Source organism: Hyaena hyaena, unplaced genomic scaffold (genome assembly GCF_003009895.1).
Source record: "Hyaena hyaena isolate Hyena2069 unplaced genomic scaffold, ASM300989v1 scaffold_180, whole genome shotgun sequence".
NCBI lineage: Eukaryota > Metazoa > Chordata > Mammalia > Carnivora > Hyaenidae > Hyaena > Hyaena hyaena.
The window spans coordinates 925,251-948,854 of NW_024080811.1; the positions used below are offsets into that span (position 1 = coordinate 925,251).

The window sequence follows — 23,604 nt, forward strand, 5'->3', positions numbered from 1 at the left end:
AAACAAGCCTGATCCACACCTTAGCCATAAAAAAGCAAAAGAAACCACCCACTCTCAGACCTTTAGCCAAAGCTGTAGGACATCTTCTCATCCAGAGACACCTTCCAGGGGAGTGACTTCAGATAGTGGTACAGCACTCTATGTATCTGGCACTTGCCTCAAACAAACAAATGGAATAAAAAAAAAAAAAAAAGGGAAATCCCCATGATGACTCAGCCTGTCAGGCATGGTGTCTGCATCTCTTGCCACCCCCATTTCCCTCCTGCCTCCCCTGCACTCACGGTTCTGGATGGTGATCTTGCGCTGCTGGTAATCCACCCCCAGCACAGGCTCATTCTGTCCCCGCCTCTGAGCCACAATGCGAACCTCCCGCTGGCTGTCGTTGCAGTCATTGGATGGGTCCTGGCCCAGGGATAAAGCTGCCTGGTAAGCTGAGGAAAGGGGACACAGCTAAGTCACACAGCAGTGGGGGATTTCCATGAAGAAAGGCACGTTTACCCTTCCCTGGAGCAGGGAAGCTTCTCAATTTTTCCTGGGCTCATGCATCTACTGGGAATCTTGCTAAACATGAAGATTCTGATTCTGCAGGTCTGGAGTAAGAATCTGAGTCTGCAGTTCTAATGATCTCCCCAGGTGATACTAATGAATCTTTGAGACGCAAGACCCAGACCCCTCTAAAAGGCCATCATTTCTAAATCCTGGCTGCATGCCCGTGTTTCCCATCCCAACTACCCTTGCCTCATTTTTGGTAACCCCAGGTTCTGCTACCAAAGGGTTCATCCACCTGCCCTTACAATGCATTTGCTGGTGGCAGATGCCTACTACTTTGGTCTCTCTTCCTCTCTCTTTATGTAAAGAGTAACCCTCTGTAAATCATGCCTTGATTTAGAGATGTGTCCTTGGGGACGAGGCCAGGTTCTGTCAGTGACTCAGACATTTAGGTATCAGGGTTCATACTATAAGACATTAATCAGGGCTAAAAGAGGTAAAGCCGATGCCTCCCCCGCCCCATTTTTCCTCATCTCAGGATGCTCACTTCCTTCCTACAAAGACAGTGTCTACTTCTAGTATCAAAAATTTCTACAAGGTTAATTGCCCAGGGCTGCCAGTGAGGATCTGCGCTCCTCTGTTCCTTGAGAGAGGCAGAGGTAGACAGCTAGAAAGAGCTTTGTTTTCTGAGTGCAGAACTGCTGTGAGTGGGGCAGCTGCTACTGTGAGGTAGGATGCAGCTAAGCATAGGGAGTTGTGCAGCCCTGAGAATGTGTTCCTGGGGGCAGTGAGCTCTTGCTCACTGAGAGGGTTCAGTGGGCCACCAGGAAGGCTGGCCGTAAAACAGAGTGTGGCAGTGTGTGGAGGTTCACAAACGGCCACTCCTCAGGGTCCTGGCGAGTGTAGGAGGCTTCTTGTCTATATTCTAAGGTGGTGAGGGGGGTGGTGGCAGTCTGCAGACTCCTCTCAGTGTGCTGGCATGCAACCAGGAACGGGCTGGGAGGCAGGACGTGCACTGCCTTTTAAAAAAACTTAATGTCTGAGCTGCCTAAATCTTTTTAGGAACAGGTTGGACATAAATTTTAAAATAAAATAGCATGTGACCAGGAATAAGTTACTTCATCTGTCTGGGCTGTTTGTTCATCTATAAAATGAGGAGACTGCATTAAGTGAGCTTTGTGGTTTCTCAAAAGGATTTGTGATCCTAAATAATTCCTACGCCCTTATGGCAAGCTTCACAAGAAGGGCCTGGGCAGAGTGGGGAGGGCACTCACATGCAGAGTAGTAGTCAAAGATAGGGTCCTTGCAGAAGGACTTGAAGCGCCACGTCACTACCACATCCTGGAGCTGGGCAGAGGTGGTGTAGTCACATTTGAGGACGACGGAAGCAAACAGGGTGACGTAGCGCTCCGTGTGCTGGACTGTCACCAACAAGGACAGGCACCCTGCAGCCAAGAGCAGGAGACAACGCTGAAAGCATACTATGTCTCTGAGAGGTGATCTACTTCTTTTCATGGGGTAATAAAAGCAATGCAAATAAGTGAACACACTGACTAGTTGAGAGCTCATAGGCAGAGTCAGAGGCAGAGACTGCAGACATCCTGGATGAAATGAAGGAGAGAAAGAGCAAGGATGATTTGCAAGGATATCATGGTCCATTGATGGTGATAACACATCCAACAATAAACTGTATTAAAAGAAGGCTGTATATGTACTAGCATGAGCTTGCTAATACATGTATATATTTTCTCATGTCACTTTTCTTAAAATGTTTCTCCACGGGCACCCTCCTACACTGTTGGTGGGAATGTAAATTGGTACAGCCCCTCTGGAAAACAGTGTGGAGGTTCCTCAGGAAACTAACAATAGAACTCCCCTATGACCCAGCAATAGCACTGCTAGGAATTTACCCAAGGGATACAGAAATGCTGAGGCCTAGGAGCACATGTACCCCAATGTTCATAGCAGCACTCTCCACAATAGCTAAAACATGGAAAGAGCCTAAGTGTCCATCAACAGATGAATGGATCAAGAAGATGTGGTTTATCTATACCATGGGATACTACATGGCAATGAGAAACAATGAAATCTGGCCATGTGTAGCAACATGGATGGACCTTGAGGGTGTTATGCTGAGCGAAATAAGTCAGGCAGAGAAGGACAAATATCATATGTTTGCACGTATAGGAGGATTAGGAGGAACTTGATGGAGGAACAAGGGGGAGAAGAAGGGCGGAAATGGTGGGGGAAAGGGAGAGAGGCAAACCATGAGAGACTCTTGAATGCTGACAAAAACTGAGGACTGATGGATGTGGGGGGGAGGGGGGGTGGGCATGGAGGAGGGCACTTTGGGGATGAGCACTGAGTGTTATGTGGAAACTAATTTGACAATAAACTATTTGTAAAAAAAAAAAAAAATAGCACTCTGTAAAAAAAAAAAAAAATGTGTCTCCACTTCCTCAAGGAAGTTCAGTAGGCCTATGAGGCCGGTCAAGTCTGCCTTCACCCTTTCTCTGCTGCCTCATCTCCCTTCACACCCCACCTCATACTGAGGGTATCTGCCACCCTGAACTTGCTTCATTCCTTCCCATGCCACGCCTTCTCCAGGTCTTCCTGCTTGTGGACATCTTGGCTGGATCAGTCGTCTAGAGCTAGCTACCACTCCATTCTCTTCACAAGAGAATTCACATCTTCCTTAGGGCTTCAGTGGCACCCTTGCCTCCTCAAGAAGCCTATTCTGGGGTGCCTGGGTGGCTCTACTGGTTAAGCATCTGACTTTGGCTCAGGTCATGATCTTGTGGTCTGTGAGTTTGGTCCCTGCATTGGACTCTGCTGACAGCTCAGAGGCTGGAGTCTGCTTCAGATTCTATGTCTCCCTCTTTCTCTCCCTGCCACTCCCCTACTCGTGTGCACGCACATGCACTTTCTCTCTCTCTCAAAAATAAATAAATGTTTAACAAAAAAAAAGCCTTCCCTGGCCGCAAACATGGGAGAGGGGACCGCTGTGTTTTCCCAAAGTGCCTCTTCCTACCCCCAGGCAACACTTTTCACATGCCTTGGTGATGGCCAGTTAAGTGCAGGCTCTGAGCAGCTGACTGAGTTTGTCTCTGACTCATTGTTTCAGCACAAGCACCTCATCCTGTGCTGTCACCTCCTTGGCACCCAACAGATGTTTGTTGAATAAATAATGGAATGAATGACCAAGAATACATCAACAGTAGAAACTGGCAGTGCAGGCTGTTGACATAAGCATGAGAGCATAAATAAAAATGATAAGATTGTGACAAATTTTATCAAGAAAAACTTGAAGAAATTAAGAATTTTTCCTTTCTCTTTTTTAAAACTACTTTCCCCAAAGCCTCTTAAGCCTACAAAGCCTACAAACATATTTGCGGCTCCAGGTCTGCTTTGATGAGGAACCAGGTGGCACAGAAAATCAGGTGGGACATTGGTGTGGTCAGGGGTCCACACATAAACAACATCTTAGAATGTTTCTATGTCAATATGGTTTCTAAGCCAAGTTATAAGGGATCTTCTTTCTCATAGGAGGTTTAGCTCAGAATAATAGTTTTCAAACTTGAACATGCACCGCCAGGAAGACTTGTAACAGCCCAGATCACTGCCAGTAGGAGTTTCTGATTCAGGAAGACAGGTGGGGCCCAAGAACCTACATTTTGGGTTTTTTTTTTTTATGTTTTTATTTATTTCTGAGAGAGAGAGAGAGAGAGAGAGACAGTGTGAGCAGGGAGGGTAAGAGACAGAGGGAGACACAGAATCCGAAACAGGCTCAAAGCTATGAGCTGGCTGTCAGCACAGAGCCTGACGTGGGGCTCGAACCCATGAACTGCGAGATCATGACCTGAGCTGAAGTCGGACGCATAACCGACTGAGCCACCCAGGCGCCCCAAGAACTTACATTTCTGACCAGATTCCAGGAAATGATGATACTACTGCTCTGGGCATCATACTTTGAGAACCACTGGTGTAGACTAGATTAAAAACAAAACAAACAGGCTTTGGACTCTGATACAACTGGGTTCAAATAACATTTCACTATTTATTTGGACATTATACGAGTTATTTACTCTGAGTTTTTGTTTTCTTAGCTGTGACTGGAGATTATAATAGTACTAACCTCATCAGGTCCTTGAAAAAATGTAGTGAGATAATTCTCTTCTGGCACTTGGCATGTGCCCGGCACATAGGCTGCTGTGTTAGTGTCAACGTCTGAGTCTTAGTCTCTTTTCCTCTTTTCCTTTATTATGAAGGCCAAAGAGAAAGGGGTTCAAGTTGGGGTTCTCTCCAGGAGGTTCTCAGGTAGAATGGCTTCAATATGACTGATTTATTCCTACAAACACAAACATTTGGCCTCCACTCTCACTCCTTACAAAATAGTTGGGTGAGCCTGGCTCAAAAGGCCAGCACCAAACAGTTCTGAGTCCTGCCTCACCTCTGGACACAGCCCTCATGAAATAGTAAGTTGTGACTTATGATGGGCACATGCACCCACTTTTCTCACGTCCACAGAAAGAGCAGAGTGCTGCTCAGGGCAGTCCCTTGCCCCCAGAAGTGATCTAAACTGTCTCCAGGGCTGGGCTGAAATGAGGATGTGCCTATAACAAACCTGCTAGAAAGAGGTTCTGCAGGGGAGACCTGTATATGGGGAAGACTTCATGGAAGAAATATATAAGCTGGACCTTAAGACTCAGGTAGGATTAAGATCACACATGAAAAATAGAGAGGAGGCAGAGAAACTCATGGCTTCAAGACAGAAGAAAAGAGTGAGCAAAGGCCCTTATCAGAAAGGGACAGTTATTTACAGAGAGAAGAGGGCACCTAACTGGCTAGTATTCTGGCTTTATGGGAAACAGAGGAATAAATAAGGTGGTGCTGGTGGTAGAGTCTAAATCACACTGAAGCATCTATTTCTAGTTAATGGATAATCACTGGAGACTTTTTTGTAGAGTAATAGGGCAAAAGAGTAAGACTCGTGACTTCCTCATCTAGCTATAAAGATCATCATTTTGAAATTGCTGTCTTTTACCAGCTACAAGATTCCTGGAAATTAGTCCAATCAGAATGGAAGAGCCAGCTGCCAGCATCTCAAGCCTAACATGAATTGTTTTGTAATCTGCTTTATTATTTTTGCTTCTCTACCCTCACCACCCTCTTTGGTTTTTTCCAGAACTGACTTGACACAGACCTTGGAGCTTTTCCCCAACACAGCTTTAACTGAAGAGAAGTCGCTACCAGTAAGCTTTTGACAATGACAGGATGGCACTGTCAACACCAGCTTATTTTGCTCAGCAAAAACATAGACTGGAATGGAAATAAAAACACCTACTTGTGGCCTAAACAAAATCCTATGTCCATGCAGTACTTTCAAATATTTTCTTTTACACACTAAATATGATCCCTGGGAGGAGATGAGCAGTGCCATTTCATACACCACAAATCTGAGACTGGAAAAGGTGAGTGGCTTGTCTATAGTCACTCTACTTTCTAAGAAGGTCAGAGTAAAGATTCCACCCCTGAGCAGTGCTCTTGCCACTATGCCTGGTTATTCTTTAAATAAAGGAAGATGTTTGGTACTCAGTATCCTGCAAATAATTGTGGAGTGTAGAGCCAGGCTATAATCAGCAGCAATCACTGATACTGTGATTAATAACCTGCATGTTCTTTATTTTGCTGAATGGTAATTTGATATAAATAGCAATTTATGCAAAGGACTCTAGTGAACATTATTTGTATAGAGATGGAACATTAAGAGGGAGGGCAGGTTTGCCGGGAGTCAGAGAAAGGAATTTGTTTGAAACTCGAAGTTGTTCTGGGGTAGCTTTGAAAATTGCTGAATCTTACACTCTGAGGGAGAAGAATGAGGACAAGGGTGACCACTTTCATTGCCAAATTCTCATTCAGTTCCCTTCCATGAATGCCTTTATTATAGCCAAAACACAGCTGAGGTGACATGACTCACCTTTATCAACGTCAGCACTGGCTTTGCTGCCTGGGTACTACCCTTTCATCCTCTCTTAGATTTCATCCCTTATGTGAATTTCAAGCCTTGATTGAAGTAGATCAGGTTCCCACAACTTTGACTGTATTGAGCTCACTCGCACTCTCTCCAGAGTTCTTTCAGCCCCATAGTGTCTGCACTCTCTGACCTACACCTCTTACCCTCCACAAAAAGAGTGGGGAAGAGTCCCAGGACAAGTTACTGAGCAACAGCAAACCTCTCTCCATTTTTCTCAGCTGTTGCTGTGGATCTGAGGATCTATTGTGTGCCAGGTGATGTACATACATTGCCTCTAATACTCAGAAACCCCTCGAGGGTGAGACTAGCCCTGCTCATATATGTGGGCAAAGCGTCAGAGACTATAATAAATCAAGTCCTCTCTCAGCCTCAGGATTTGTTTCCGCTGGCACGCAAACCTGATCTTTCCCAAACAGGCAAGCTTGACTTTCCAAGTGGAAGTCAAGTGTTAAACTCAAAAAGTAGGAGGATTTTCCAGATTGGGAGGAGAGCAGCCTATCTCAAAGGCAAAAACTTCCCATCCTTCTTGTCCTGTAGCCTCAGACTTCTCAGTAAAACCAACCATATTCATCATGTACACTACATTCGTAGTGTACACTATGTACACTACCAGGCAGGTAAAGTTTTCAAGAAGAGATTAAGAACAGCAGAATCTGGGGTGAAAATAGGAACAAACTCAAAAAAGTAGAGGTTTCTATTGGAACTTTGCTTGCTTGCTTGCTTGCTTGCTTGCTTTTTTGAGAGAGAGAGAGAGAGAACAGGGCAGGGGTAGTTAGAGAGGGAGACAGGGCAGTGGGGGAGAGAGATGGTGGGGGGGGCGGCGAGGGAGGGAATCCTAAGCAGACTTCATGCCCAACATGGAGCCCAAGGCAGGGCTCAATCTCACAACCCTGAGATCATGACCTGAGCTGAAATCAAGAGTCCAATGCTTAACTAACTGAACTACCTAGGTGCCCTGGATCTTTGCTCTTTTTTATTTTTATTTTATTTATTTCTGATAGAGACAGCATGAACAGGGGAGGGTCAGAGAGAGAGGGAGATACAGAATCTAAAACAGGCTCCAGGCTCTGAGCTGTCAGCACAGAGCCCGACATAGTGCTTGAACCCACGAAATGTGAGATCATGACCTGAGACAAAGTTGGACACTTAACCAATTGAGCCACCCAGGCATCCCGGATCTTTGCTCTTTAAATTGTTTTCAAATTCTTACATTTTTTTTTTTTTAAATTTTTAATGTTTATTTATTTTTGAGAGACCTAAAGAGATAGAGGGTGAGTAGGGGAGGGGCAGAGAGAGAGGGAGACACAGAATCTAAAGTAGGTTCCAGGCTCTGAGCTGTCAGCACAGAGCCTAATGCGGGGCTCCAACCCACAAACCGTGAGATCTTGACCTGAGCTGAAGTCAGACGCTCCATTGACTGAGCCACCCAGGGCCCCTCAAATACTTATATATATTTTCCTATTCCCTAAATTTCCTTCATCCTGTGGCATCCCTTTCATTTCCTAAATATCTCTATCATTTTCTTTTGAAAACTTTAATTCTGGAGACTGACTTCCTGAGTTCAGATTTTGTCTCCACTCTCCCACCAGCTGAAAGGCCTAACAAATGATTTCCAAACTATAGTTGCCTCTTTATGTGGAGTGATAATAATACTTCCTTGATAATGTTGTAGTGGGAAGTAAATGAGATAATAAATGTCTAGCATTTAGCAAAGAGGGTAGGACATAATAGCCACTGAAGAAACAAACATTAGCTGTTATTTGTCTCATCAGTACTTATCTTGCCTAACCTTGATTGAAGTCAACTAGAACAGCATGTAGAGGCATTTTTGAGAGGATTAAAATGATACAAATGTAAACGGACATTAAAAGCTCTTAAAGTACCCTGGCAAACCCAGTTAGTCTCCTTGAGGAAAAAGGGAGAGAAAGCTGTCATTTAAGGGTGAAAAGGTAACTTCAGATGAGATATTGGGAGTTTGTGGGAAGGAGGGAAGTGGCAGAGGATTCTGGTTCCTGCCATGAAGTACTTTCTAAGACTACGCTCCAGTGCCAGTGGGGGCTACATCCTATATTAAAGTCGAAGGAAAACATACCAATGAAAGATTATCTTTAAAACCAAATGCTGTGTGTTCCAAACATATGCATATCTCTGTACATTACTTTATTCAGTCTGTCTTCCCTGTGTAATATCAGATTGGGCAAGATGTTTTACATCTTCTAGAATATATTATCCATACAACATAGGGATAGAGGTACAAAGCTTAGTTCTTAGTTTTCAGGGGACTGAATGACATTTCCCCTCCTTTACACATGAAGGGCCCTGACTAGAGGGGTGTGGCAATGGGGGATGGGGGAGCATGGTCTTTCCAGGCAAGGGGCAGTGGCCCAGTGCCAGCACCTGATGGAAAGTCTTGATTCTTGAGTGATTTTTAGGTAATCAGCCACCTATGCTCTACTAATCAGGTTAACAAAAAGTACACAGGTTTAATCCTATCAGAGTTTATGTCTGAACAAGTTATCTCCCCAAGTATATTTGCCATTAGTACTTGTTACATTTCCTTAGATAACAGTGCAAATATAAAAGGAATCAAGGGGAAGAGGGAGTTGCCAAGACCGTGAACAAAAAGGGATCCAGAGAATTAGGAGAAAAGAGGGTTGGGGTGGGGGAAGAAATTAGGTCTATGTATTACGTGTTTAACAAAAGTCTAGTATATGCTACTCAACAGTATGAGGCTCAGGGTGGTGCTAAGAAGCCTTACTTTATCTCAATTTCATAAATAAGAAAAATCCTCAAGGAGATGAAATAACTGGTTCAGGACCACACAGCTAGTGTCTGCCAGCATGTCTTATACATGGTATGCATTAAACATTTGCTGACTAAAACTAAATTCATACAAGACAGGCTAAACAGCTTGGAACAAATTTTAAGTGTTCTAAAAGTATAGGAAATAAACAAAGTTAACAATTTGTAGGGTGGCAGACAAAAAAACAAAGAAGGGTGTATCTTTCTGGGGGGGAGGAGGTACAAGAGGTACAGGAATCTGTATCAGTGGGGAGAAGGCTGCCCAAAGTAGTGAGGCCAGAATGAGTGAGCCCTGAAATCCTAACAAAGAGCTTTAATCCACTCTATAAGCTATGGGGCTCTAAGAGAGATTCTTGGAGGATTAAAATGAAGGTGGAAAAGATGAGCCCAGGTAGGTTAACCTATCATCTGAGTAGAGGCTGGTTAGAACTAGACAGAAAAGAGGCAAGATGGTTAAAGGTGCTTAAAATAAGCCAGTGTGAGGTTTATCACCTGGAAAAGAAAAGAAGGGGGCAGAGCCTAGGATTAAGAAACAGAACAAGGTGATGAACAGGGCTCAGGAAATGAAGACAGTATCAAAACTGCTTTCCTCTGAGCCCACCTTACCCTAAGATTTACAGATTGAAAGATACAGAAATAAAGATGAAGGGAAACATGATCTGGGTCTTCCCAATTCTTAAAACACAAATTTTATTTTATTATGTATACAGTACATAATGAAACATTGTATTGGGCAGAAAGAAACCCAGGCAACAGTACATTAATTATTCAGCATTCATTCCACTGCATTGTTGTTGGGGCAACATGTTTAATAAATAGCATTTACTTAGACAATCTATTTCTATTTCTGCCTGCTAGGATTCAATTAGACAAAACAAATTTACTCCAAGGTATGAAACAGGGGAAAGAGCAATGTACTAAAAACAAGGATGCCAGGGTTCTGGTCCTAGCTCTCAAACGAACTCCACTATGTCAACCTGACATTTGTGACTTTCCTGAACACAGATTTCCTTATCTGCAAAACTGGCCCAGAGAGAAGACAGACAGGGCCTGGGAGTGAGTTCTACTTGAGTTCAGCAGAGTCCTGGGAGGTACTTCAGGGGTCCCATGAAGGTAAGGAAGGAGCGGAGTGGGAAGTTCTCAACCACCACCCACACTCTCCTCAGCCTGAGAAGCTCCACTTTCCTATCCACTACATTGGAGATGGAGATGTCATTCAGTATTCAGTGTGATCCCACACTTTACCCCCACCACCAAGAGAAAATTGCTGGTCTATATGTTAAGAATCTTGTGGTGTAGAGTCAGCTGGCTGATTTCCCAAAGAATGATAATACAAGTTGATAGCTGTGTGAATCTGTAAGTTAATAAGAAGCTATAATCTTTTTAAAAAATTCACAAAAGCCCAAATAAGACACACTCTTAGAATGTGGGTGGAAAACTAAACTTTCATGGCAGGAATAAAAGTTTGAGAGACTCAATGAAGGTAACCAGAACTATTAGCCGATAACGCAAAAGGCTGCAGTTACCTTCTTTAGATTATCTTAATGTTTTAAGGGGTAAGTATCACTTGTGTGCTAAACATTTCTTTTTAAAGAAAAAAACTTTGAAAAGTACAAAAACACTGACAACTGACCTCTCAGCAGCTCAGAGCACAGGGACTGGGGAACTTCCCAGGACTCCCTGATCTGAGAAGCTTCATCAGGTCCCTAGGCCACACTGACCAGACTTGCGAGTTAATTTCACTAATGTCCCACACTTTACAACTGTAGAAACTTGGATGCTAACTAGAAGCTTGGGTTAACTCTTCTTTAGAAACAGAAGAGAACAGGATGATGAATCAAAATGAACATACTCTAGGGTTTTCCAAAGTTCATATTGCAATTGGCAGCGGATCTTGAGAAAATCAACTTACTGGATTTTTCAATTTAATGTTCATTTGGGGACTATTTTGTACTAATTTAAATGTTATTAAAATAATATGTGATATCACTTTGTTATTCTTTTACCCAACATAGTAATGGATTTGAGTGTGTGCTTATGTTTCTGTTTTATAAATCTTCTATATGTGTACATGTCACAACATAAACTCTATTTCTTACTGAGAGCTGTAAAAAATGTTTGAAAAGCACTTCTTTGGTAGATACTGGAACTGAGAGAAGAAGCTTGATTTCTGTTTGATCTTAGAGAATTTTAAGAAGTTTGGTCTTAAAATAAAGAGGTGGGGACAGTGTGGAGGGACCCAATATTTCCTGAGTGATGACCATTTTGTAGACCTTGTGCTTGATGTTAAGGAGCTGGCCTTATGGGGATGGGAGGGTGGGGGTATGAGGGGCTCATCAGGAATTTCACCTGTTATCTTGATGAAGGGAATTGAAGTAATTCCTCCAAAGTCACAACTAGTAAGAGGCAGATTCTGAATCCCAACTTGATAGTCCATCTGACTATTAACTGCAGTTTCTTAGCTATAGGGGAAGGAGGAGGAGAAACTTAAATTGTTTCATTCAGGTTAGCTCTAAAATATACTACTTGCATCTAAATCATGAGTATCATCATCCCTGTGGCTAACATTCATTAAACCCTCATTTGTTTCAGCCACTATATTAAGTGCCTTAAAAATCTTCATTTCACTTAATCTTCACAAAAACCTTATATGTACTATAATCATTCCTGTTTACTGCAGGCTTTCAGTAGTTCAGTAACTTGACCAGAGTTACACAAACATTGTGGATGTAAAATCCAAATGCACATTAAATAGCTAGATACAGCTTTTTTTTTTTATAGTTTCTACACATATTCAGGGAAAATATCTGCTAAAATAGCTATTTCCCTTCAAACTGTTGGAGTCTGAAGAGTTGAAATCTCAATTTCTCACCTATGAAATAAAGCTGAGATTTGGGGAGCTGGGTGGCTCATTCAGTTGAGTGTCAGACTCTTGATTTTGGCTCAAGTAGTGACCTCACAGTTCGTGAGATCAAGCCCTGCATCAGGCTCTGCGCTGAATGTGGGGCCTGGTTAAGATTGCCAATCTCTCTCCCTCTGCCCCTTGCATTCTCTCTTTCTCTCTCTATCTAAAAGAAGAAGAAATAAAAGAAATAAAAGTGAGGTTAGATGTTACTTAGGACTTTTTTAAAATTCAGCTTTTTCTAGTTCTAAAATAGGTCATGCAGGTAGGTTTCCATTTAAAGACTGCAGGCAAACACAGCAGTCTGTATAATTTTACCACTTCAGCTTCCTGGCTACTAACACTGCAGGGCTGGTTCCTGAACACTTGCAGCCCCACTTTCTAAAGTCCCTGTCCATTCAGCAATCTGCTTACTATAAGAATATACTCTTTGGTTATAATCACTGTATTTGAAAAATGTTTAGTGTTCAATATTCTTCATAGTAATCAAATAGCTTTTAAAATATTATGCTGATTTAAGGATTGGGGTTTATACTCTAATAACACTTTTGTCTGTAAGGCTTCTTTTCTTATTCTATTGACCTGGATAACTGCTGGCTATGAAGTCCTAATCTGGAGGTGGGGTGCTAAGGGCCGAGATGGGGATAGACCTCTATTTTCTTGAAAAGGCAGCTCAAGCAGCTTTAGAAATCCCTATTTGCCACGGAATTTGAGCTGCACACATAAGGCACAGTACAGAGGACTGTGAGAAGCAGGGATTTTTATGATTTTGCTGTCACAGTCTCAGCTAGTAACTACTCTGGTGGAATTTTGGGGACTTCAGTTTAGGTGAGGTTTAGCCCATTTCCTTGTGTATCATGTGTCTGACATCTAGCCTTCTCGGCTTCAGACAACTGATAGGACATATATCCTGTAGAAAATGGTATGAGCCAGAGGATCTTAGGGATACTGATTTTCCAGTTTTCTCACCCTTTTGTAATTGTATCTCCTTTTTATTCTCAGCATTAAGCTTAAGCTATTGTAGAATCTTGTCTGAATGAGATATAGTTACAACCAAGTGATTTCCATGTCCTATCAAGCAGGTAAAAATGAAACTCTGCCATACCTTCAAATTACATCTTCTCTTTCAGAAAAATACAAGACTCAAATTGGTCTGTGAGCAAACTGAGCTGACTTCCCACTGAGAGATAAGAGGGCAGTTATTCCTAAAAAGGGGGCAAGGGAAGGTAAAATGGAATGAAACAGAGCAGAATTTCCAAGGGCACTCATACATTCTTGTTTGCAAGGTCACACATACATCCTACTTGAAAAGGGCTGAAAAGGGGCACCTGGGTGGCTCTGTCATTAAGCTTCAGACTTTGGCTCAGGTCATGATCTCACAGTTCATGGGTTTGAGTCCCGCGCGGGCTCTGTGCTGACAGCTAGCTCAGAACCTGGAGCCTGCTTCACATTCTGTATCTCCCTCTCTCTCTGGCCCTCCCCTGCTCACGCTGCCCCCCCCCCCGCCCCAGGAGTAAATAGAATATTAAAATATTTTTTTTTTTAAAGAAAAGGGCTGAAAGTCCTGCACAGTATTCAGCTATCCTTTCACCTGATTTTACTCATGCAGATACACACTCCTATCATATTTCCAAGAGATACACTGAGACACAAAAACCATGCTTTCCAAAGCAGACAGGGTAGGAAGATTAAGAGAAGGGAGGAAAGGATGGGTGTGCGGGCGCCTGGTGGGGAGATACTGAGCAAGGGATAAGTTCGGAAAGTGAGTGGATACAAAGAAAGTAAACATTGACACTGAACAGGGATAGCAGAGAGCCACATGGCTTAGTCCTGTAAAATAAGCAAAGTAAGAATCAAAAGAGTGGTGCTTCCACCTTTAGCGATTCAGCTTTAGAGATCAAGAAGTACCTAGGGAAGCCCAGAGGCTCTGGGTTTCTTTCTTAGTTGCACCTGTTTCAGAAGGGCCTGGGCTAATAACTGAGGAAAACAACAGGTTCCCACAGGCAGAAACTCGAGCCACTCCCCGCACCTCCTGGCGCCTGTGCCAGGAGCTGCCAGACCGAGGCCCAGGCCTCCACTGCCCTGCCAGGCCAGGCAACAATGGCTTCCTGTCTTTCTGGGCCCAGGGTGAGACCCACTTTCCCAAGGCTCACCTGCTGGGAGCCAGGTGAAGAGGAGCAGCCAAGGTGCAGGCAGCTCGGGGCCCATGCCTGTCGCTCCCTCGCCCCTTTCAGCTCAGGGGCTCCGGGGACAAGGCAGCTCTCTTCCACAGCTGTCACCCCAGGACGCACCACTTCTCCAAGGAATCCCTCCGCTTTCCCCTCACTCGGCGCTGCGCGGCGGAAGGGCCGGCCTCCGTCCCGAGCAGGTGAGGTCCGGCTCATCCCCACCTGGGGCGCGCCCGTCGGCCCCGCCTCCCGCCCCGCGCACCGCCCTTTCCTGCTCCGCCCCCCGGTCCCGGAGGACCACGGCTACCTTTCCTACCTGCCACCGCCTTGCCTCCTCCTCCTCCTCCTCCTCCTCCTCCGTAGGACTCCAGGTAGTTCTCCTCACTGGAACCCCATCTCTTGCCATAACTCTCCCGCTATAAAAAACGTTAACATTTTCCCCCCATAAGTTCTTGGGAAATCTCACCCCTAGCAACTTTCTTCCCTCTTTTTGCAGAATTTATGTGGACATAAATAACTGTTTAGGTGGATTTCCTGCGTTATAATTCCTTTCCCTCATATGTGCTTGGAAACCCCCCCCCCACTAAAAACACACTAATATGACGTTTGCACATGTTTGCTCAGATTTTCTAGAAAAGAAAGATGTATGGTATAAACTAGACAAATAAGTTTAATTTTCCACAAATGTAAAACTCATGGATGCTTATTACAGAAAAGTTAGAAAAATAGAAATTATTAGAAATAAGAAAAAATCCTGCCCCCACCACCCATAGTTAGGCATTGTTAATGTCCTTTTTAATTAATTTCCATCCTTTATGAAGTGCAGCTCCACAGCCCCTCACAGACTCAGCCCTTCCAAGGTCAAAGATTCTAGGTCACTTTGCACCAGGCCAACTAGGATATAATCCTGCCCCTCCTTCCTTAGCAGGAACCCACTAGGGAACCATAAAACACGGGAAGAAGACATACCTGCCTTCAGGGACCAACCGACAAAATTAACATAGAAAGTCATCTATACATTGGTCAGTATAAATAACAAGCTATTTTATACACCTCTCCCTTATTAGGGATTGTTCATGTGCACTCCCTTCTAGCCACCATCTTTTTCCTCAAGAAAAGAATTATAAAGGTGCATTAAACATGGTTTCTGCCCCTCGGGAAGCTCCCATTCTCTTCAGTGACCTTAGAAGTCAATATTATTCTCTTAAGTGTATCCCCTGCCCTGCTCTGCTGTGAAGGGTTCTCTTCTCTAGAGCTACTCATGCCCCTTATCTCACTTCCACCCAGAGGAACATCCTTGTCCTGAGATTAACTAGAGGTCAACCCAATCCCTTCTCCTAGTTTCCCCTCCTCCCCCTTAGTCTGCCTTCTAGTTCCCCAATTTGGCCTCTCCACTTTAAATGTTTTTCCTGTAGCCACTTCTCTTCAAGAAAGTAGGAAGTAAATTTAGGCAGTAAGTAAATGGCCAAAGGCAGATGGTACAGAATGTTCAGGGGCCTTTAGATCTTCCACAGTGGGATCTTAGCACAGCAGCAGAAGCAGGATATAATGTGAGGAATGCTTCCCGTACCCCTTCCAGATACTGTGCACATGCTCCCAGGAACATTGTATGTATTTGAGTGTTTGTGACCCTGAGGGATTTGTGTGGCTCCTGGATTTGTAAATTGCTCTAGGCAAATTTCAATCCAAGTCTAAAAAAGCATGAGCCCTCTCTTTCCCAAACCTACTTCCCATGCCTTTCAGCCCTTGCTTTGATATAAAGGTCAATTTAATACTACGTGCATCTGTTTTCTTTACCACCTATATTCTATATGAAGCAATGTTGTAAGAGCCTTATATGCATTGTCTCATTGCATTTCTACAATAACTATATGAAGTAGGGACTGGTTATTCTGTTATTATCAATTCTATTTTACAGATGTGGCAGCTGAGGTACAAAGAAGTAAGTGGGTGGAGTTATGAGCCTAAGTGAGGTAGTCTGATTCTAGACCTTTCTGCTTTTGGTTATTACACCATACACTCTCACCTAGCTATGTCTCAATCTGTGTTTACAGTTAGTTTATCAGCTAAGGCAGTTTGTTTCCACATATATCATTTAGATCTACATAAAGTAAAACTCCATTCCACTACCATGAGCTCTCCTGGACCTGTTATTCTGCCAACATGTACCATTGATTCAATAAGATTTGATAAAAATATACATTTGGCTCAGAACAACAAACAGTGCTTTCATTGCTAAATATAGAAATGAAATCACTTTACCTGCTGAATAGTGACTGAGACAAAAGTATCTTCATATAAAAGGTAACAATAGGTACTTTTATTAAACACTTATATTGTGCTGGACACTATTCTCAGCACTTTTGTATTAACTTCAATAATTCTCTCAACAATATTCTGAGGCATGGACTATTATTGTCCCCATTTTACAGCTAAGGAACTTGGGGCACAAAGGTTCAGTTACTTACCCAGGGTCACCCAGCTTGTAAGCAGCAAAGCTGAGATGCAAACTCAGTCCATCTGCCTTTGGAGAGCACACCCTTAATCATTATCCTAGCCATATTGTGTTTCTTTGTGTTCACTGGTCCCGGGTCTAACCACAAAGTACAGAACTTATGATTTCATCATTAATAATCATACTTTCTAGTTAAAACTGTCCACAAATGTTTCTGAACACTGTGTCTACATATGCATATTCATCTCTACTTGAGAATAGTTTGATATTTGTACATCTGTGTATTTATCAAGAATGGAAGAAAGAAAATAAAGAAATATGTAAGTAAGAATCTTGCTCCAGGCATTTAAGCCTAAAGGGAGGCAAGAAATGAAAGTATCTAACTGATGCTGCAACATTTGGAACGTATCTTATTCATTTTGTACATCTGGCATACAAAGAACATAGCACCTGGCATATAGTAGTGCTCAATAGATCTTCTTGAGTTCTTTATCTATAGTTGCTGGAGCAAGTAACATATGAGCTGGGTTTAAAATGAACAATTCTGCCAGAGCAATCCAAGCAGAGAGACTATGTGCAAAAATCATAGCACCAGGGAGTAGCATTGCTGAACTATAAGCACTTCAATTTTGCTAGGGCAAGGTGGGGAGTGGTAGGAAAATATGTTAGAGAGCCAGGGTAAATAAAGGGCCTTGCATGACCAGCTAGAGAACTAAGACTTTATACAGTAGACATTAGGGAGGCAGTGAAGGGTTTTAAGCTGTGCAAGACATGTTCAGACTTGTGTATTAGGAAGATAAACTTGTCAGCAATGAGAAGACTGGTAAGCAAGGACTGAGATGAAAGGCAGAGAGATCAGTTAGGAAACTTACTATGGTCAAGATGGAAATACTGAGGACTCAACCCAGTCATTGATGTTGAGAATGGAGAAGAAAAAATACTTTGGCAGATATTTAGAATGTAGAATTGACAAGACTGATGGTAAATTAGATGTGGCGATTGAGAGAATATAGATTTCCGATTAAGTCTGTGTAGGTGGTGATGCCATTATACACAGATATACAGAAAAACTTTGAATCATTTTAGACACATTTGCACTTGAGAGAATAGTGGAGCATCCAAATGAAACTCCTATGGAAAGTTTGACACCTTTACTAAGTACAGTTGTTTGAGTGAGGTTGGTAGGAGCTGCATGTTTAATAAGAGAGGTCTGGATCAGATGGGACTGGAAGATATACTTTTTGGTCAGTAGAATATAATCCAGTAAACAATTCATCTGGAAGTAGGGGTAAAGCAGGAGATCATAAAATCTGGGGAAAGAAGTTTCAGAACAAATATGTTCATCATTATTACCACTCCTGTTCAACATTATATTGAATCTTCTAATTAGCATAAGAAAATTAAAAAGGCTAAACATGAATATAGATATTATTATTCACAGTGTTATGATTACACAGATCTGAAGAGAATCTATATACATAAGGACTAACAAGAAGTTGCTGAAAACAAGGTTAATATGTTAATGTCACTGACATCTGTATATACCAGTAACATCCATTTGGAAGATATAACTTTAAAATATACATATGTGGGACACCTGGGTGGCTTAGTCAGTTAAGCGTCCAACTCGATTTCAGCTCAGGTCATGATCTCAGAGTTTGTGGGATCAAACCCTGTGTCATAGGCTCTGTGAACGTTGTGGAGCCTGCTTGGGATTCTCTCTCTCTCTCCCTGTCTCTCTCTGTCCCATCGCCCCCCCCTTCAAAATAAATAGATAAACTTTAAAAAATAAAAATAAAATATACATTTGTAATAGCAGTAAATCTGTAAAGTAGGAATAAATCTAACAATATATGTGAAATAGCTCTATGGAGAAAATTGTCAATAAATGCAAAGATGTACCATATGCATAGATAAAAACACTCAATATCACTAAAGACAATACTTTTTTCCAAATTAATTCTAAATATTTCTAACAAAAACCTGAAAAATCTTCCCAGAACTTCCTAAGATATTCTTAAAATCAAATGGAATACAGTGGTAAATAGCTTAGATAAATTTGAAGAAAAAATAAGAAAAGGGAAATTGGTCTCTTTAAATGAAAAAGCTGGAGCACTTAAAACAATGTGGCACTGGCATAGATAGGCAAACAGACAAGTGGAAGGAACATAACAGAGATTCTGGAAACAGATACCCATATAGATGGGAACTTGATATATTACAGAGATTGCATTATAATTCAATGGAATAACCATAAACTATTCAATAAGTAATGCTAGGACAATTAGTGTTTGTTATGTTAAAAAATATCTTTTTTTCATACTACATACAAAATTCCAAACTGATTAAAATCTAAATGTTAAATGCAAAAATTTCAAGCTTTTAGGAGAAAATAGAGTAGAAGACCTATATGACCTTGAAGAAAAGAATCATTTCTTTTTCTTTTTAAAATTTTTAATGTTTATTTATTTTTGAGAGAAATAGAGAGAGACAAAGTACAAGCTGGGGAGGGGCAGAGAGACAGGGAAACAGAATCCGAAGCAGGCTCCAGGCTCCAAGCTGTCAGCACAGAGCCCGAAGTGGGGCCCAAACCCACGAACCATCAGATCATGACCTGAAACGAAGGTGGATGCTTAATCAGCTGAGCCACCTAGGCACTCCAAGAATCATTTCTTAAACAGAAAACAAAAAGAATAATTCATTAAGGAAGACTGATACAGAAGACTATGTTAAATTTTAAAATTCTATAAACAAGGACAATATATACAAAATGAAAAAACAGCACACACTAGAGAAAAATGTTTGCTGTGCATTTCAAAGGCAAAAAAAAATTATGACCAGCATATTTTAAGAAAAACTCCTAAATAATAATATGTAGGGGACAACCCAATGGTAAGTGAGACAAATAGCCAATTCATATAAGAGGAAATCTGATTCACTATTAATTATATTAAAAGATGCTCAAACTGACTAGTAATCAGAAATTGTCAACTTAAAACAATGCTATTTCATGTGTGACAAGTTGGTTAAAATGTAAAAGTCTGAGCAAATCAAGTGTCAATAAAGATGTGATAAAGATAAATTGGTTCAACTACTTTGGAGAACAATTTGACAAAATTTCATCAAGTTGAAGGTGCATATATCCCAGCACCTATTGATTTCCCTTCTAGGTCTCCAATCTATAAAAATTCTCACTCTTGTGCACACAGATACTTGGATGTTGGTTGCAACACAGTCTGCAAAAACCTGGAAACAACTTCCCAGCAGAGGGGAGTAAATAAAATGGGGCTTATTGATGGAATGAGATAATATGACACTGTTGAAATGAATTAACTGAATCTATACCATGGATGAATATTAAAAATATTTTACATGAATAAAGAAGTTGTAGGATACTATTTACAGTATTTTGTCAAATGTTAAGACAAAAACAATATTATATAGCATTATGGAAGATTCATTTATATGTAGAACAAAGTATAAAAACATTCTAGGAAATAGAATTCACCAATCTTGGAGGGTTGTTACTCCTGAGAGGGAAGGAGGAGAGGTATGTGTTAGGAGGGACTTCAGCTGAATCTATAACATTTTATTAAAAAAAAAAAATCTTAGGGCGGGGCGCCTGGGTGGCTTAGTCGGTTAAGCGTCCGACTTTCGCTTAGGTCATGATCTCGCGGTTCGTGGGTTCGAGCCCTGTGTCTGGCTCTGTGCTGACTGCCAGCTCAGAGCCTGGAGCTTATTTCAGAGTCTGTGTCTCCCTCTCTCTCTGACCCTCCCCTGCTCATGCTCTCTCTCTCTCCTAGAAATAAATAAAAATATTAAAAAAAAAAAAAAAAGGAGAAAAAAAAATCTTAGGGCACCTGGGTGGCTCAGTTGGTTGAACATCCAACTCCGGTTTAGGTCATAATCTCATGGATTGTGAGTTCAAGCCCCACATTGGGCTCTGTGCTGACAGCTCAGAGCCTGGAGCCTGCTTCAGATTTCTGTGTCTTCTCTCTCTGACCCTCCCCTGTTCACTGTCTCCCTCACTCCCATTTGCTCTCTCTCTCTCTCTCTCAAAAATGAACATTAAAATTTTTTTTAAATATCCAAAACCAACATACTAAAAACGTACAATCAGTTACATTTAGGTGATATGAATGGTGCTGCGTATTATTTTATATGCTTTTCTGTATCTTTGGCTTATTTTGTAGTTAAAAATGCTTTTAAGACAAAAAAGAGTGAGCACTGAATGTAGAATGAGACCATGTGTCTTTGGGCTATGACATTTCCACTGACATCCAGTGTGACTTTAGGTAAGACACTTTTGACCAGGAATGTTTTTATCTATCAAACAGGAAACTGGATGAGATAACCTTTTCGGTTCTTCCCACCTCTGGCATTCTACAAAAGTGAGAAGGACCCAGATTAGGAAGATGTCAGGGTTTCTTGCCTGGACAGAGGAATCCAGAACTAATGCATTCCTAAAAGTGACCTCCCTCAGAGAATGGTCTCTACCCATTCTAAGTAGAGGTGTAGACTCCATGTTCTCCTAAAGCCATACATGAAACCAAGGCACTTTAACTGCACTTTTTATGGAAGGCCTAAGAATCTGGTTTTCCCAATATTTTATTATATGGAGAAAATCTAGGGACAAATGGGGGGCTGCATTGTGGAGGCTGGAGCCATAGAGAAGAGGCCCAAGTCCTCATAGCAAAACAAAGGTAGGCAGCCTGGACTTTTGCTACCACCAGAGGGATTTTTTTTTTTCTCTCTAGTGTTTTTTTCATCTTGTGTCAAGGCCCAATTTGTTGTTGAGATTCAGGGCTTCTCTGAGATGATGAGCTCAGTCCATATACATCTCAGTAAAGCTCAAATATCCAGTTCTTTCCAGCCCACTCCAGAGAATCTGATTTAGTTAGTCTGTGGGGAGACCCAGGAAGCAGTATTTTTTCAAAAGTTCCCAGGTGCTTCTAATGTACAGCCAGAGTTGAGAAGCTACTTGAAGAGTGAGCTGGATGAGAGAATGCCCCTCATCTTTGTTAGCAAATAGGGCATTCCCCAGGGCAGTCCCTAAACAGAACACTTTCCAACACACTTCTTGTCTCAGTTTATCTTTGAAAACTCTGCTTTGCCACCACCTTGAATGACAGAATAGGAGAGTTTCTACTCCAAAGACCAAGGTCCTGAGATATGTTACTGCCCTTTTTAGGTTTCTTCACGAGGGCAGCACAACATACTCATGGTACCTTCACACGGGAGTGAATCTAAGGACATTGCCACCAAGTAGCTCTTTGACTCTAAACAAATAACACTCTAAGCCTCAGGTTTTTATTTGTAACACAAGGGAGTTAGGCAAGATCAGTGGTTTTTACACTGGTGTTCTGAGAAGCTCTTGCATTCTGTGGAGTACCTAAGGGGTTGCCTCTGCCAGAGAGGTCGATTTGAAAAAATCACTGGATTAAATGATCCAGAAAGGCTTTTCCACAGCCAACATTTGACAATTCTAAATTCTATAAGAATAAATTTGTGCTACCACAAAAGTCTAACATAACCCGTATGCTTTGAGGCCTTTTGAAGATCATATTTACCAACCTGGTCTAAAGCAGATATTACAAACTGGCTACTTGCAGACCAAATTCAGCACACAGACCAATTTTGGTTTTGCCTGAAGTATAATTTTTTTCTTCCTTTGACGTCTTTTTAAAAATTTTTCCAAATTTGAAGTATAAGACAATTCTGAAACCTGTACAAATCAGAAGTATATGGTTCAATGAACTATCGTGGTGTAAACATCTTTGTTATTATTATTCTTGGCAAGTTATAGATCAGTAATGAATTTCCTTATAACCCCTCTAAATCATTCCCTCCCTTTTCCTCCCCAAGGGTAACCACCATCTTGACTTCTTACATTATAGATTGGTTTTGCCCCTTTTAACATTTACATAAAGAAAATAATGTAGTAACACTTTTGGAGCTTGTCTCTTTTGCTCAATATTGTATTGGCAAGATTCATATATAGCTTTGTATATATCCATAAGCTTGTTAGTCCTTATTTATGAATAAAATTATATTGCTAGAATATACCACAACTTATTTATTGTATTGTTGACAATCATTTTGTTTCTACTATTTGGCTATTATGAATATGATACTATAAACATTGTTGTAAATGTTTGGAGAGCCATATACTAACCCATTTTTGCTTCTCTAACTCAGGGTAAAATTGTCTGGTCATAGGGTATGTGTGGTGATTTTAATATGTGTACCCAAATTCTCTGACCCTCCTCTCTTCAAAAGAGACCCTCAAGTACAGGCTGGACTTAGTGACTCACTTAATGAATAGAACAGCAAAAGTGACAGTGTATTACCTCCAAGAGTAGGTCACAAAAGGCATTACAGCTTCTTTCTTGGCCAGTCTGGGGAAAGCCAGCTGCAATATCATGAGAATACTAAGGCAAACCTATGGAGAGATCCACATGGCAAGGGACTAAGGCCTCCTGCCAAAGATCATATGAGTGAACCATTTTGAAAGGAAACATTCTAGCTGCAATCACATCTTCAGAAGAGTTGACATTTGACCGTAAACTCATGAGAGACACTGACACAAGTGTCAGATTCCTGACCCACAGAAAGAGAATATATTTATTGTTATAAGACACTAAAATAATATTGCTATTATGCGGCATTAGATTATCAGTATAGTAAGCATATGTTCAACCTTAGATTTTTCCAAATTTACCACTAGTGTATGAAAGTTTTAGTGTTCCACATC

At 41.6% G+C, this 23,604-nt stretch overlaps 1 protein-coding gene across 1 annotated transcript in view; it reads right to left on the bottom strand.

The window, feature by feature from the left end:
• The window catches only part of ILDR1 (immunoglobulin like domain containing receptor 1), a 30,466-nt gene extending 15,954 nt beyond the window's left edge, over positions 1–14,512 (bottom strand). Inside the window, exons 1-3 of the mRNA XM_039240600.1 lie at positions 14,381–14,512; positions 1,764–1,934; positions 282–431 (exon numbers count right to left, since the gene is read on the bottom strand). Coding sequence (XP_039096531.1) covers positions 282–431; positions 1,764–1,934; positions 14,381–14,435 — 376 coding nt within the window. The 5' untranslated portion in view covers positions 14,436–14,512. The remainder of the gene's footprint in view (positions 1–281; positions 432–1,763; positions 1,935–14,380) is intronic.
• Between the last annotated feature and the right edge of the window lie 9,092 nt (positions 14,513–23,604).